This window comes from Ceratotherium simum, chromosome 10, assembly GCF_057802395.1.
Source record: "Ceratotherium simum simum isolate JZ-2026a chromosome 10, ASM5780239v1, whole genome shotgun sequence".
Taxonomy (NCBI): domain Eukaryota; kingdom Metazoa; phylum Chordata; class Mammalia; order Perissodactyla; family Rhinocerotidae; genus Ceratotherium; species Ceratotherium simum.
This window is the reverse complement of record NC_141909.1, coordinates 55703498-55718812: the sequence shown is the minus strand read 5'-3', so window position 1 is coordinate 55718812 and position 15315 is coordinate 55703498. Positions and strand designations below refer to the sequence as shown.

At 37.3% G+C, this 15315-nt stretch overlaps 1 protein-coding gene across 2 annotated transcripts in view; it reads left to right on the top strand.

Moving 5' to 3' along the window:
* Window positions 1-13083, top strand: part of CCDC122 (coiled-coil domain containing 122) — a 47868-nt gene extending 34785 nt beyond the window's left edge. For both annotated transcript variants that reach the window (XM_004433629.3, XM_087436035.1), the window contains one exon: window positions 12292-13083. In XM_004433629.3, the coding sequence (XP_004433686.2) occupies window positions 12292-12441 (150 nt within the window). In that variant the 3' untranslated portion in view covers window positions 12442-13083. The remainder of the gene's footprint in view (window positions 1-12291) is intronic.
* Window positions 13084-15315: the final 2232 nt, after the last annotated feature.

The following is a 15315-nucleotide window of genomic DNA, read 5'->3' as shown; positions in this document are numbered from 1 at the left end:
GCTGTCCAGTTTTCCCAACACCATTTATTGAAGAGACTTTCCTTTCTCCATTGTATGTTCTTGGCTCCTTTGTCGAAGATTAGCTGCCGTAGATGTGTAGTTTTATTTCTGAACTTTCAATTCAGTTCCATTGATCTGTGTGTCTGTTTTTGTACCAGTACCATGCTGTTTTGATTACTATTTTTTGTAGTATATTTTGAAGTCAGGGATTGTGATGCCTCCAGCTTTGTTCTTCTTTCTCAGGATTGCTTTAGCTATTCTGGGTCTTCTGTTGCCCCATATGAATTTTAGGATTCTTTGTTCTATTTCTGTGAAGAATGTCCTTGGGATTCTGATTGGGATTGCATTGAATCTATAGATTGCGTTAGGTATTGCATTGAATCTATAGATTGCTTTAGGTAATATGGACATTTTAACTGTTTATTCTTCCAATCCATGTGCGTGGAATATCATTCCATTTCTTTATGTCATCATTGATTTCTTTCAATGATGTCTTATAGTTTTCATTGTATAGGTCTTTCACCTCCTTGGTTAAATTTGTTCCTAGATATTTATTCTTTTTGTTGCGATTGTCAATGGGATTGTATTCTTGAGTTCTCTTTCTGTTAGTTCCTTAGTAGAGTATAGGAATGCAACTGATTTCTGTAAGTTGATTTTGTCCCCTGAAACTTTGCTGTAGTTGTTGATTATTTCTAATAGTTTTCTGATGGATTCCTTAGGGTTTTCTATTTGTAAAATCATGTTGTCTGCAACAGCAAGAGTTGCACTTCTGCCTTGCCAATTTGGGTATGTTTTATTTCTTTTTCTTGCCTAATTGCTCTGGCCAAAACCTCCAGTACTATGTTGAATAAGAGTGGTGAGAGTGGGCACCCTTCTCTTGTTCCTGTTCTCAGAGGGATGGCTTATGGTTTTTTCCTGTTGAGTATGATGTTTGCTGTGGGTTTGTCATATATGGCCTTTATTATGTTAAGGTACTTTCCCTCTATACCCACTTTACTGAGAGTTTTTATCATAAATGGATGTCGGATCTTGTCAAATGCTTTCTCTGCATCTATTGAGATGATCGTGTGGTTTTTATTCCTCATTTTGTTAATGTGGTGTATCACATTGATTGATTTGAGGAGGTTGAACCATACCTATATCCCTGGTATAAAACCCACTTGGTCATAGTGTATGGTCCTTTTAATATATTGCTATATTTGGGTTGGCAATATTTTGTTGAGGATTTTTGCATCTATGTTCATCAGTGATATTGGCCTGTAATTTTCCTTCTTTGTGTTGTCCTTGTCTGGTTTTGGGATCAGGGTGATGTTGGCCTCATAGAATGAGTTAGGAAGCATTCCATCTTATTCAATTTTTTGGAATAGTTTGAGAATGACAGGTATTAAATCTTCTTTGAATGTTTAGTAGAATTCTCCAGAGAAGCCATCTGGCCCTGGACTTTCGTTTTTTGGGAAGTTTTTGACTATTGTTTCAATCTCTTTACCTGTGATTGGTCTATGCAGATTCTCTATTTCTTCTTGATTCAATTTTGGGAGGTTGTATGAGTCTAAGAATTTATCCATTTCTTCTAGTCTGTCCAATTTGTTGGCATATAGTTTTTCATAGTATTCTCTTATAATCCTCTGTATTTCTGTGGTATCCATTGTAATTTCTCCTCTTTCGTTTCTAATTTTATTTATTTGAGGCTTCTCTCTTTTTTTCTTGGTGAGTCTGACTAAGAATTTGTCAATTTTGTTTCTCTTCTCAAAGAACTAGCTCTTAGTTTCATTTATCCTTTCTACTGGGTTTTTGATTTTTTTGTTTGTTTTTGGTTTGTATTTCACTTATTTCTGCTCTAATTTTTATTATTTTCCCTCTTCTGCTGACTTTGGGCTTTGTTTGTTCTTCTTTTTCCAGTTCTGTTAGGTGTAGTTTAAGGTTACTTATTTGATATTTTTCTTGTTTGTTATGGTGGGCCTGTATTGCTATGAATTTCCTTCTAGGATGGCTTTTGCTACATCCCATATGAGCTGGAATGGTGTATTTTCATTTTCATTTGTCTCCATATATTTTTTGATTTCTCCTTTAATTTCTTCATTGATCCATTGATTGTTCTGTAGCATGTTGTTTATTCTCCACATATTTGTCAGTTTCCAGCTTTTTTAGTGTAGTTGATAAGAAAAGAAGTTGAAAAGAAGCTTGATATGATTTCAATCTTCTTAAATTTATTGAGGCTTGCCTTGTTTCCCAACATATGGTCTATCTTTGAGAATGTTCCATGTGCGCTTGAGAAGAATGTGTATTCTGCTGTTTTTGGATGGAGTGCTCTATATATATCTATTAACTCCATCTGGTCTAGTTTTTCATTTAATTTCACTATTTCCTTGTTGACTTTCTGTCTGGATGATTTATTCATTGATGTAAGTGGGGTGTTGAGGTCCCCTACCATTATTGTGTTGCTGTTAATTGCTCCTGTTAGGTCTGTTAATAGTTGCTTTATGTACTTTTGTGCTCCTGCCATCAGTATACATATATTTATAAGTGATATGTCTTCTTGGTGGAGTGTCCCTTTTATCATTATATATTGCCCCTCTTTGTCTCTCATTACCATTTTTATCTTGAAGTCTACTTTGTCTGATATAAGTATGGCAACACTTGCTTTCTTTTGTTTGCCATCAGCTTGGAGTATTGTCTTCCGTCCCTTCAATCTGAGCCTATGTTTGTCTTCAGAGCTGAGCTGTGTTTCCTGGAGGCAGCATATTTTTGTGGCTTGTTTTTTAATCTATCCAGCCACTCTGCATCTTTTGATTGGAGAATTAATTCCATTTACATTTAGAGCGATATTGATATATGAGGGCTTAATACTGCCATTTTATCACTTGTTTCCCAGTTGTTCTGTATTTCCCTTGTTTCTCATCCTGTGCATTTCTGACTGCCAATTCATTTTGGTGATTCTCTATGATGGTTTTCTCAGTTTTCTCTTTATTTATCATTTGTGTCTCTGTTCTGATTTTTGTTTAGTGGTTACTGTGAGGTTTGTATAAAAGATCTCATAGATGAGCTAGTCCATTTTCTGATCACCTCCTTAGTCTAAGCAGGTTCCATCCCTTTCCTCTTCCCCATCTAAGTTATTGTTGTCACACCTTATTCCATTTTGTGTTGTGAGTTTGTGGTTAAAATTAAGTGATTATAGTTATTTTTGATGCTTTCCTTCCCTTTAAAATGTTATGATTAAGTATTAACCTGTTCTGATAGAGAGCTGCAATTTTCTGATTTTGTCTATTTATCTCCTTGCTCAAGACTTTGTAAACACTTTGTTTTTTTTTTTCTTTCACGTATGAGGGCCTTCTTGATGATTTCTTGTAGGGGAGGGTCTTATAGTCATGAACTCCCTCAGCTTTTGTTTATCTGGGAAAGTTTTTACTTCTCCATCATATCTGAAGGATAGTTTCACTGGATAGAGTATTCTTGGCTGAAAGTTTTTGTCTTTCAGAATTTTGAATATATCCTTCCACTCTCCTAGCCTGTAAGATTTTCACTGAGAAATCCGCTGAATGCCTGATAGGGGTTCCTTTTGGGTTATTTTCTTCTGCCGTGCTTCCCTTAGTATTTTTTCTTTGTCATTGACTTTTGCCAGTTTTACTAGTAAATGCCTTGGAGAACGTTTTTTTACATTGATGTAATTAGGAGTTCTATTAACTTCATTTACTTGTAATTCCAGCTCTTTCCCTAGGTTGGGAAGTTCTCAGCTATTATTTCTTTGAACAAGCTCTCTGCTCCTTTCTCCCTTTCTTCTCCCTCTGGAATACTTATAATCCTTATGTTGCATTTCCTAATTGAGTTAGATATTTCTCAGAGAATTTCTTTTCTTTTTAGTCGTAGTTCTCTCTCCACCTCCATCTGAAGCATTTCTATATTTCTGTCCACTAAATTACTAATTCTGTCCTCCATAATATCAGCTCTGTTTTTTAAGGACTCCAGATTTTTCTTTATCTCATTCATTGCATTCTTCATCTCCAACATTTCTGATTGCTTTTTTTTAAAGTATCAGTCTCTTTTGTAAACAAGTCCCCCTGTTCATTAATTTTATTCCTGAGTTCACTGAACTGTCTTTCTGAGTTTTTGTGCAACTCATTGAGTTTCTTTATGATAACTATTTTGAATTCTCTGTCATTTAGATTGTAAATTTCTGTGACTTCAGGATTGATTTCTGGGTACTTGCCATTTTCCTTCTGGTCTGGAGTGTTAATATACTTCTTAAAGCTATTTCATGTGGTGGACTTTTGCTGTCACATAGTAGTAGTATCTGTTTGCAGATTCCACCTGCCAGCACAGGGCAGGGCAGGAGCTGTGTTTTCTGAGCCTGTCACAACCCTGGCAGTTGTGCCTATCCATTGGAAACTGTGCTGACAGGGCCTGTCTGCGTTTGCCCACTGGCTGCCGCTGCTTTACACATGTAGTCACAGGTGCTCTGGCGGGGATCCCCTACTCTGGCCCACCAGCTGAGCTGGTGCGCCAGTTGGAGGGGGAGGAGCACTTTCGCATGCACGCTCCCACACGTTCCTGCTCTGCACTCACTGTCTGCCCACCTGGGCTGCTAGGCTTGGTGGGGATGCCCCTATGATTGCTTAGCTGCCTCCATGTGGAGCATTCCCATGGGCTGGGAGGCAACTCCAAGAGTGAGAGCATTCCCGCAGAGGGCTGTCTTTCCCCTCTTCTCCTCTCAATGTTGCTCGCTGGCTGCAGCGTGAGGTCCAGCACCCTAGTTCACTGCCACTCAGGAGGGAGATGAGATCCACTTACCTCCTTCCATTGCTTCCTGGGGGTGTCCAGCACCCCACCTTCAGACATACAGCTACGTGGATCTCTCAGATATCTATTGTGTTGTGTGAATGTCCTCTTTTGGTTTATGAATGTCCTTTCATATCTTTAGGGGGAGACTAAGGGAAGAGCTCACTCTGCCATGATGCTGACGTCACTCCAAGAAGAAATTACTTTTATGTTTAGGTCTATGATCCATTTCAAATTAAGTTTTATAAATGGTATGAGGTAGGAATCAATGAAATTGAATTCATAATTAAAGCCCTCCCCATAAGGAAAGCTTCAGACTGACATGGCTTCACTGGTGAATTCTATCACACATTTAAGGAAGAAATAATACCCAGCCTATAAAAACTCTTTCAGAAAATGGAAGAGAGAACTCTTTCCAACTCATTTTAGAAGGCCAGCATAGCCCTGACACAAAAAAATGAACAGGAACATTACCAGAAATTACAGACCAATGTCCCTCATGAACACAGATGCAAAATTCCCTAACAAAATATTTTAAAATTGAATTCAGCTATATATAAAAAGGCTAATACCTCATGAGCAAGCAGAGTTTATCCCAGGAATGCAAGGTTGTAAACGATGGGGGGCTGGCCCCATGCTATAGTGGTTGAGTTCGGCCTGTTCCACTTCGGCAGCCCAGGTTCACAGGTTTGGGTCCCGGGCAGGGAACCTACACCACTTGTCAGCCATGCTGTGGTGCGGACCCACATATAAAGTAGAGGGGCATTGGCACAGATGTTAGCTCAGGGCTAATCTTCCTCAAGCAATAACAAACGAGGAAGATTGGCAACAGATGTTAGCTCAGGGGTACTCTTCCTCAGGAAAAAAAAGCAAACAAGGTAATTCCACATTAACAAAAGGAAGGAGATAAAAAATATATAATCAACTTAATAGTTGCAGAAACAGCATTAGAAAAATTCAACACCTATTCTTTTTTTTTTTTTTTTTTTTTTTTTTTTTGTGAGGAGATCAGCCCTGTGCTAACATCCGCCAATCCTCCTCTTTTTTTTTGCTGAGGAAGACGGCCCTGGGCTAACATCCGTGCCCATCTTCCTCCACTTTATATGGGACGCCGCCACAGCATGGCTTACCAAGCAGTGCGTCGGTGCGCACCCGGGATCCGAACCAGCGAACCCCGGGCCGCCGCAGCGGAGCGCGCGCACTTAACCGCTTGCACCACCAGGCCGGCCCCTCAACACCTATTCTTAATAACAGCTCTCAGCAAATTAAGAATAGAAGGAAACTTTCTCAACCTGATAAAGGGCATCTATAAAAAACAGAGCTAACAACATCTTATTTATTGGTGAAATGTTGAATGCTTTCCCCCAAGATTGGGAACAAGGCAAAGATGTCTGTTTCCACCTCCTCTATGTAACATTATATTGGAGGTCATAATCAGTGCAATAAGGCAATAAAAAATAATGTAAGACATAAGGATTGTAAAGAACTAAAACTGTCTTTATTCACAGAGAGCATAATTGCTTATGTAAAAACTCCTAAGGAATGTACAAAAAGACTAATAAATCAGTAAAGTCACTGGATACAAGGTCAAAATACAGAAATCAATTGTATATCTATGTAGTTTCTAGGTAGTAGCAATAAACAACTAGAAAGTGAAATGAATAAAACAAAACTCTTAACACTAAAGAACATAAAATACTTGCTAATAAATTTGATGAAAAAAATGTGTAAACTTTTACTTCTGCAATAAAAATATTACTAAGAAATTAAAGAATACTAAATAAATGGAGTGATATGGTATATTCATTCTCTGTAAAACTCCATATTTTTAAAGTGTTAACTTTCCCAGAAAATATAGTTGAAACTATATAGTCTATAGTTTCAACATCATTCCATTAAATTCCTGTAGGTAACTTTTGTGGAAATTGACAAGCTGATTTTAAAATTTATATGCAATACAAAGGATTTAGTTAGCTAAAACAATGTTGAAAATGAAGAATAAAAAGTTGTAGTACAGGGGCCGGCCCGCTGGTGCAAGTGGTAAAGTGTGCGCGCTCTGCTGCGGTGGCCCGGGATTCGCCAGTTCGGATCCCGGGTGCGCACCGCGGCACTGCTTGGCAAGCCATGCTATGGTGGTGTCCCATATAAAGTGGAGGAAGATGGGCATGGATGTTAGCCCAGGGCCAGTCTTCCTCAGCAAAAAGAGGAGGATTGGCAGTTGTTAGCTCAGGGCCGATCTTCCTCACAAAAAAAAAAAAACTGAAAAAAGTTGTAGTACTTATCCTACCTGATATTAACATTTATGAAGCTGCAATCATCAAGAAAGTGTATCATTGGTGAAAAAATTAATAAATGGACCAGTGAAACAGAACAGAGTTCAGAAATCAATCACATTTTGTCAATTTGACAAAGGTTTCAAGATAATTCAATAAAGAAAGAAAAGCCTTATAATACGTGGTGCTGGAACAACTGGATCTCTGTATGGAAACAATGAACCTCTATGCCTATTTTACAACATATACAAATCTTCATTTGAAATGTATCAGAGATCTAAATGTAAAAGCTAAAACTGTAAAGCATCTAGAAGAAACCAAAGGAGAAATCTTCATTATGTTGAGCTAAACAAAGCTTTCTTAGGACACAAAATATACTAACCATAAAGGAACAAAATTGACACATTGGATTTCAAACTCAGAAATTCTGTTCTTCAAAAGACACCATGGGGCTGGCCCAGTGACACAAGCAGTTAAGTGCGCGTGCTCCGCTGCGGCAGCCCGGGGTTTGCCGGTTCGGATCCCGGGTGCACACCGACGCACCGCTTGTTAAGCCATGCTGTGGCAGCGTCCCATATAAAGTAGAGGAAGATGGGCATGGATGTTAGCACAGGGCCAGTCCTCCTCAGCAAAAAAGAGGATTGGCATTGGATGTTAGCTCAAGGCTGGTCTTCCTCACACACACAAAAAAAAGATAGAATCAAGAAAATGAAAAGACAAAATCACAGAAGGAATAAAAATATTTGCAATACATCTAGCTTAGAAATAACTTATATCCAGGACTTGTATAGAAAGAACTCCTACAAATATTTTTTAAAATGAGTACAAGATGTAAGCAGAAATTTCACAAAAGAAGACATAGGATGGCGACTAAGTACATGAAAAGACATTCAACATCTTTAACCACCAAGGAAATGAAAATTAAAACCACAATAAGATACCATTTCAGACCCAATAGAATGGTTAAAATTACAATGAATGATAATACCAAATGTTACCAAGGGTGTGGAGCAACTGGAAATCTCTTGCATTTTTGTTGAGATAATAAAATGCTGCAACTGCTTTGGAAAATGGTTTGGCAGTTTCTTAAAAAGTTAGCATACACCTATCCTATGTCTCAGCAACTCCCTCCCTACGTGTTTACCCAAGAAAAATGAAAAACATGTCTTAAAAAAACTTGAATATGAATGCTTATAGAAGCTTTATTCATAATAGCCCCAAAATAGAAACATTACAAATGTTCCTCAAAAGCAGAATGGATAAACAAATTGTGATATATTCGTATAATGGCATACTATTTGGCAATAAAAAGAATGAATTACTGATGCACACAACATGGGTGTATAAATTTATCAAAAGTCATTGAACTGCACACTTAAAAATCTGTGTATTTATACTTCCATAAAAATATTTAACCATACTTTTTAGATTAGACATCTGAAACAAAGAGAAGTTACATAACATGTTCAAATGGCAGGAAGTGGGCTCCAAGTCTTTTAAATGCAGCATTTTCTCCATGTTAAAACAACAACATTGTGTCAGTGTTAGTTACATAAATAGAGAAATTCTAAACAATACAGAATTTAGCAATATATTTTACATAATGTTCTTCTCAAAATAGGGTAGCAGCCATTTGATTTACAAAAGCTGTCTCATTTTCTTCATGTATTTATTCATTAATTCATTCAACACTTTTATTGAGCTCATACTATGTGCCAATTACTCTTTTAGGCTCTGAGAATAGAGTAGTCAACAAAATAAATGGATAAAAATCCCTGTCCTCATGGAATTTGCATTCTAGTTGGAGAGAGAGACATAAACAAGGTATATAAGTAAGATATAGAGCATGTTAGATAAGGATAGGGTTAAGGACAAAAAAAAATGGAGCAGAGAAGAGAAATATTTAATGTATTTGGTGTGGGGAGAGAGAAGGTGAAATATTAGATCTTGTGGCCAAAAAAAAGCTTTACTAAGAAGGTCTCTTTTGGCAAAATCCTAAAAGAAGTGAAGGAAGTAGGCATGCAGATATCTGAGAAAGAGCTTTCCAGGCAAAAGAAAAAGCAAGTGCAAAGGTCTTAAGATGAGAACATTCCTGGGCCCAGAGAATACAAGTACAGTGTATCTAAAGTGGAGAGAATGAAGATAAAAGTAATAGGAGATGAGGTCGAATTCAGATTATATATGGCCTTGCTCTCTTTTTGTCACTGCACTTTGTGGGCACTGCCCCTACTTTATTATTATTCTTACTTCTGCCTAGCTAGCAACAATAATTAAATAAGAATAGTAACCCATCCATTTCCTAGAGGCAAAAAAGCTATGTTCTCTATAGAACCACTACATTCTTAGCTGCTTAATGGTACTCAACTTTGAATATTAAGACACATATCAAAGTCAGAATGTTACCCGTAGAGGCTGAACAAATGGCTGGCCTTCAAGAAGGCTCACACTTTGCCTTTATAAAGTCCCTTCTTGGCCAAAACTGCCTTTTAGCCTTGTGGGCCTAGAAACTTAATCTTGTTAGTATCCCAGAGTTAGGTATACGTGGAGAGATGCAGTTCACAAGAAACTGATGTTTAAAACTTAAAGGCCCATTTATTAATTTATAAAAATAAACAGTCATCAGTGCTGCTTCTCCCTGTAAGGGAACTACATTGGAAGCCAAATTATCACAAGGTTGGTTAGTGAGCATGGAAATCAAGTCAGTCATCTGAGTTTGACTGTTCTTGACCTCTGGCTCTGAGCACTCAAGGAGCCAATCTCCATAACAGGATTATGCTTGTCAGATAGATGGTACCTACTACCAACACATGCCTCCTTCATTTGCCTATTTCTATGCTACATTCTTCACAAAACCCCTTCTGCTGATATATTCACACATTGCTGGCGGCAATGTAAACTAGTGCAACCATAGTGGAAAACGGTATGACAATTCCTCAAAAAATTAAAAATAGAATTACCATATGATCTGGCAATTCTGCTTCTGGGTATATACCCAAAAGAATTAAAAACAGAGTCCCAAGTGATACACCCAGGTTTGTAGCAGCATTAGTCACAACAGCCAAAAAGTGGAAGCAATTCAAGTGTACATCGATGGGTGAATGGATCAAGAAAATGTCGTATATACATACAATGGAATATTATTCAGTCTTAAAAAGGAAAGAAATCCTAACACATTCTATAACATGGTGGAACTTTGAGGAAATTATGCTAAGTGAAATAAGCCAGTCACAAAAAGATAAATACTGTATGGTTCTACTTATATGAGGTACCTAAGATAGTCAAATTCATAGAGACAGAAAGTAGAATGGTGGTTGCCAGGGGCTGAGGGGAGTGAGGAACAGGGAGTTATTGTTTAATGGTTACAGAGTTTCAGTTTTACAAGATGAAGAGAGTTCTGGAGATGGATGGTGGCAATGGTTGCATAACAATGTGAATGTACTTAATAGTACTGAACTGTAGACTTAAAAATGGTGAAGATGGTAAATTTTATGTTATATGTATATTTTATGTTATATGTATGCGTAAAAAATTAAAAATTTATAAAGAAGACAAAAAATGAATAGGTAACTTTCCCAACCCTATTTTTCTGTTATTTTATCAGTTCATTTAAAGATTTTTATTTATTTATTTATTTTTTTCCCCCAAAGCCCCAGTAGATAGTTGTACGTCATAGCTGCACATCCTTCTAGTTGATGTATGTGGGACGCGGCCTCAGCATGGCCGGAGAAGCGGTGCATCAGTGCGCGCCCGGGATCTGAACCCCGGGCCGCCAGCGGTGGAGCGCGCGCACTTAACCACTAAGCCACGGGGCCTGCCCTATCAGTTCATTTAAAACAGGTGTTTAATCACAATGAGATACCACTTTACACCCACTAGGACGGCTATAATCAAAAAGACAGATAGTAAGTATTTTCGAGGATGTGAAGAAATTGGAACCCTCACACATTGATCATGGGAATGTAAAAATGGTGCAGTCACTTTGGAAAACAGTCTGACAGTTCCTCAAATGGTTAAACATAGAGTTACTATATGACCCAGTAATTCCACTCCTAGGTATATATATGAGAGAAGTGAAAATATATGTCCACACAAAAACTTGTACATGAATGTTCATAGCGGCATTATTAATAATAACCAAAAAGTGGAAACAACTCAAACATCCATCACTGATGAATTGGATAAATAAAATGTAGTATATAATACAATGGAATATTATTTAGCAATAAAAAGGAATAAAGTACTGATACCTGCTAAAACATGGATGACCCTTAAAAATATTATGCTAAGTAAAAGAAGCCAGTCACAAAAGACCCACATATTGTATGACTCCATTTTATAAAATGCCCAGAATAGGCAAATCTATAAAAAGAGAAAGTAGATTAGTGGTTGCCTAGTTCTAAGGGTGGGGAAGGGGGAATGGGGAGTCACTGCTAATGGGTACTAGGTTTCTTTTTTGGGGTAATGAAAATGTTCTAAATTAGATTGTGGTGATGATTGCACAACTCTGTGAATATATTAAAAACCATTGAATTGTCTACTTTAAAGGATGGATTGTATGGTATGTAAATTATATTTCAATAAAGCTGTTAAAAAAAAGATTGGATGTTCTTTGTATAGCCAACAGTAATATCAAAAATTTTGACTTTTTTACTTTCTTTTGGCCAGACACCAAAATGTTTGCACTTTTCCACTGTGCTTCATTGCCTTCCAGTGTAGCATTGTCTGGCTCAGTATAAATACTGATGTACTTACTGGCAGAGAAATGGACTATATGACCTCCAAGATCTTTTAGATCAATGGGTCTACATTTCAGTGAACGACTGGATACCAGAAATGAAACCATTTCTCTTAATTGCTAACTGCTTGATAAATAGAAGGCGCTCCATCACAGATGTTTCACTTGAGTTCAAATCCCAAACACCATCACTTGCTAGCTGTGAAACTTGGTTGAATTACTCAAACTCTTTGATCTTTGGTTTCTTTATACACAAATGGGGATAATAATATCCACATCATAAGGTGTTATGAGAATTTAATTGTACGTAAAAAGCTGAGAGCTTTTTACGTATCTAACGTAATAAGTGTTGAATAGTTATAATTACTGTTTATTTTTGTTATCATTATTATTTACAGTGAATAATTTCTAATCAAGTGCTTTCCTCTTTAGAGTAGTCAAAATATCCTTTATGGCTATTTACTATTTATCCTTCTCAAGCCCTGTTGACGTGCACTTTTCTTTTAACAGGTACAACATAAGAGATTTGGTGCAATTCTTAAGCGTTTGCATTGTCAAGTGAACAAGCTTCAGTCAAATAGAAGACAATGGCAGTGGAACATTCAACAACTGGAAAAAACTGCAGCTGAACTAAGAAAACAAATTGGAATGCAAGATTAACAAGGCCATAGGGCAACAGAGCACAGAATATGCCAACTAAAATTATGGGGCAGAATGTTGAGAAAGTCCTTTGGATTCTTAGCAACCAGTGATCACTATCAGAGGTCTTAATGACAGATACATTTTCTCTTTTTTTGAATCAGTTATCTCTTTGTTAAAGTGCCTTCCAACCCTACAATTGATAGAAATATAGACAATAGGAATGCTTACAGAAGAATAGTGGGAGACTCTGTATGAATATTTTGAATGTATAAGATGTATTGTTCTCATGAATGCCTCTTTATAAACATGTTGCCTTCACTATCATATGAAGTAAAAACCTAGAAGAAAAAAACACTTGAATTTACAATGATTTAAAATGAAGATATTTAAATGGTTGTCTCTCTCAAACTTTCTACTAGAACTTGTTTTTCTACCACCGTCTTCACAGTAGTCCATAAATATTGACATTTACAATAATGTTGTTATATGCTTCAGATATTTTTCTCAGTTTTCTCTTTCATCCAGAAGGTAGCAATCATTTTTCTTTGTTATTAGATAACATGTTTTTGGAATGTTGCCATGCATACATTTTTTGTTCACTTTTCTGTCTGTAAATTCTTTATTACTATTCTATGACTAAATTAAAGTTATAACATCGTGTAAAGCAAACATACAAGCTCTTAAAAGAAGAGTGTTTAACCAGAATAGACTGACACGTATTTTTTTTCATTGAAAGGCAAATGCTGTGTCCATGGCAACAAATCAAAATTTAACTTGCCCCTTTTTAAGATAAAAGTACTCCTTCTCATGGCTCCACTGAGTCAAATTTTTAGGAACAGAAACAAAATATTAATTACTGAAGATATGGTTTTCAAATATTCACTTTTAGGACTTCATGATTTCAAATCAACATCAAAATGATATCTGAAGTCCATTTTCTCTTCACCTTTCTATGTGCCTGAGATTCAGTAAGATTATAGCTGATATAAAACCTGATACTAATAATCTTGTTATGTCTTACATTAATAGTCTTATTATGAATTAGCATGGCTTATTATGGCTAACACCTTAAATGGCTTATGCTGTAACACAATCAGCTTTGGTCCATGACTCAGAAACACAGCTGTGAATGAAAATGTTAAAACCTGCAGATTATGGAGTGAACCCACTATGCTCAGCTGAAGACAAGGCTGAACCAAAGGCTGATTATATAAAATTTTTTAAATGTAATTTGTATATTTCAAAGGCTCTTCTTATAGTTATACTTCATAATTTCATTTACAGCTCATAAAACAAAAATTCTAGTTTTCTAAACCCTTAAGTTTATAATGCCTTGAGTTATGTTTTTGAAAGTTCATTTTTAAATTAAGGTATGGAGAAAATAGGTTTGTTCCCTATTTGAGAAAGTAATTTTCAATGTAGTTTTTAAAAATATCTAAGATAATAATACATGTATTTATTTTAAATTTTGTAACAGCTGAAAGAATTATTTGAAAGAGAAAACTTTTTTCCTTCCTAGCCCTTTCTAATCTTGAAAAACATTTCAGATGATGGAAGCTTTCAGATTCACCAAGAACTAAAACTCGAGATATCCTTAAGCCTGATCATATAGTTAGTGGATATGATATTTCAACATGGTCACAAACTCTAAAGTTAGAAAATTAAAGTAATTTTAAAAAGTCTCTATAACTGAGCCTAGCTTAGAATATGAACTCTTGTGCTTAATGGCCTTTCTCACATACACTTTTTTCCTTTTTTTTTTTCCTTTCCCCCCCACCCCAAAGCCCCAGTACATAGTTGTATGTCATAGTTGCACATCCTTCTTTTTTTTTTTCAATTTTTATTTATTTATTTTTTCCCCCAAAGCCCCAGGAGATAGTTGTATGTCATAGCTGCACATCCTTCTAGTTGCTGTATGTGGGACACGTCCTCAGCATGGCCGGAGAAGCGGTGCCTCAGTGCACGCCTGGGATCCGAACCCGGGCCGCCAGCAGCAGAGTGCGTGCACTTAACCGCTAAGCCATGGGGCTGGCCCTGCACATCCTTCTAGTTGCTATATGTGGGACACGGCCTCAGCATGGCTGGAGAAGCAGTGCGTCAGTGCGCGCCTGGGATCCGAACCTGGGCAGCCAGTAGCGGAGTGCGCACACCCAACCGCTAAGCCACGGGGCCGGCCCCTCACATACACTTTTGATTTAAAACTCAGTCTTTTTTTGTGCAACCACTCAGTTCAGAATCTTCTTCCTCTTTCTCCACATTTTCTTCTTAGAAATGGTCTAAGTTCCCAGGAGATTATATTGTTTTGTCATTAGAGGAAGGATTCTGGTCCAAGTGATATACTCTGACCTCACTGGCCTTTACAGAGGTATACTCCATTCTTCTTGGTCTTGAGCATCATATTTTGTCCATGATGTGCTGCAGTTGTTTTCTCTGGTCAATGGGGTCAGCTTCCTTGTCCAATCACAAGGTCTCTTCTGGTCCTATTAAATTCTCTCTGTATGCTGGCCAGATTTTACCTCTCGGGGCCCATTATTCTATCCATGCACTTTTCCTCACTCTTTGATTTCTGGTATAAAATGAGTCTTTCAAGGCTCTCAGTGCTTTGGAGCTCAGCAAATTTTTTTTTTTGAGGAAGATTGGCCCTGAGCCAACATCTGTTGTCAATCTTCCTCTTTTTGCTTGAGGAAGATTGGCCCTAAGCTAACGTCTATGCCAATCCTCCTCCATTTTGCATGTGGGATGCTGCCACAGCAAGGCTTGCCAAATGGTGTGTAGGTCTGCACCCGGGATCTGAACCCACGAACCCAGGGCCACTGAAGCAGAGCACTCAAACTTAACCACTATGCCACCAGGCTGGCCCCTCAGAAAATTTTTTTATCTCTCAAAATGCCC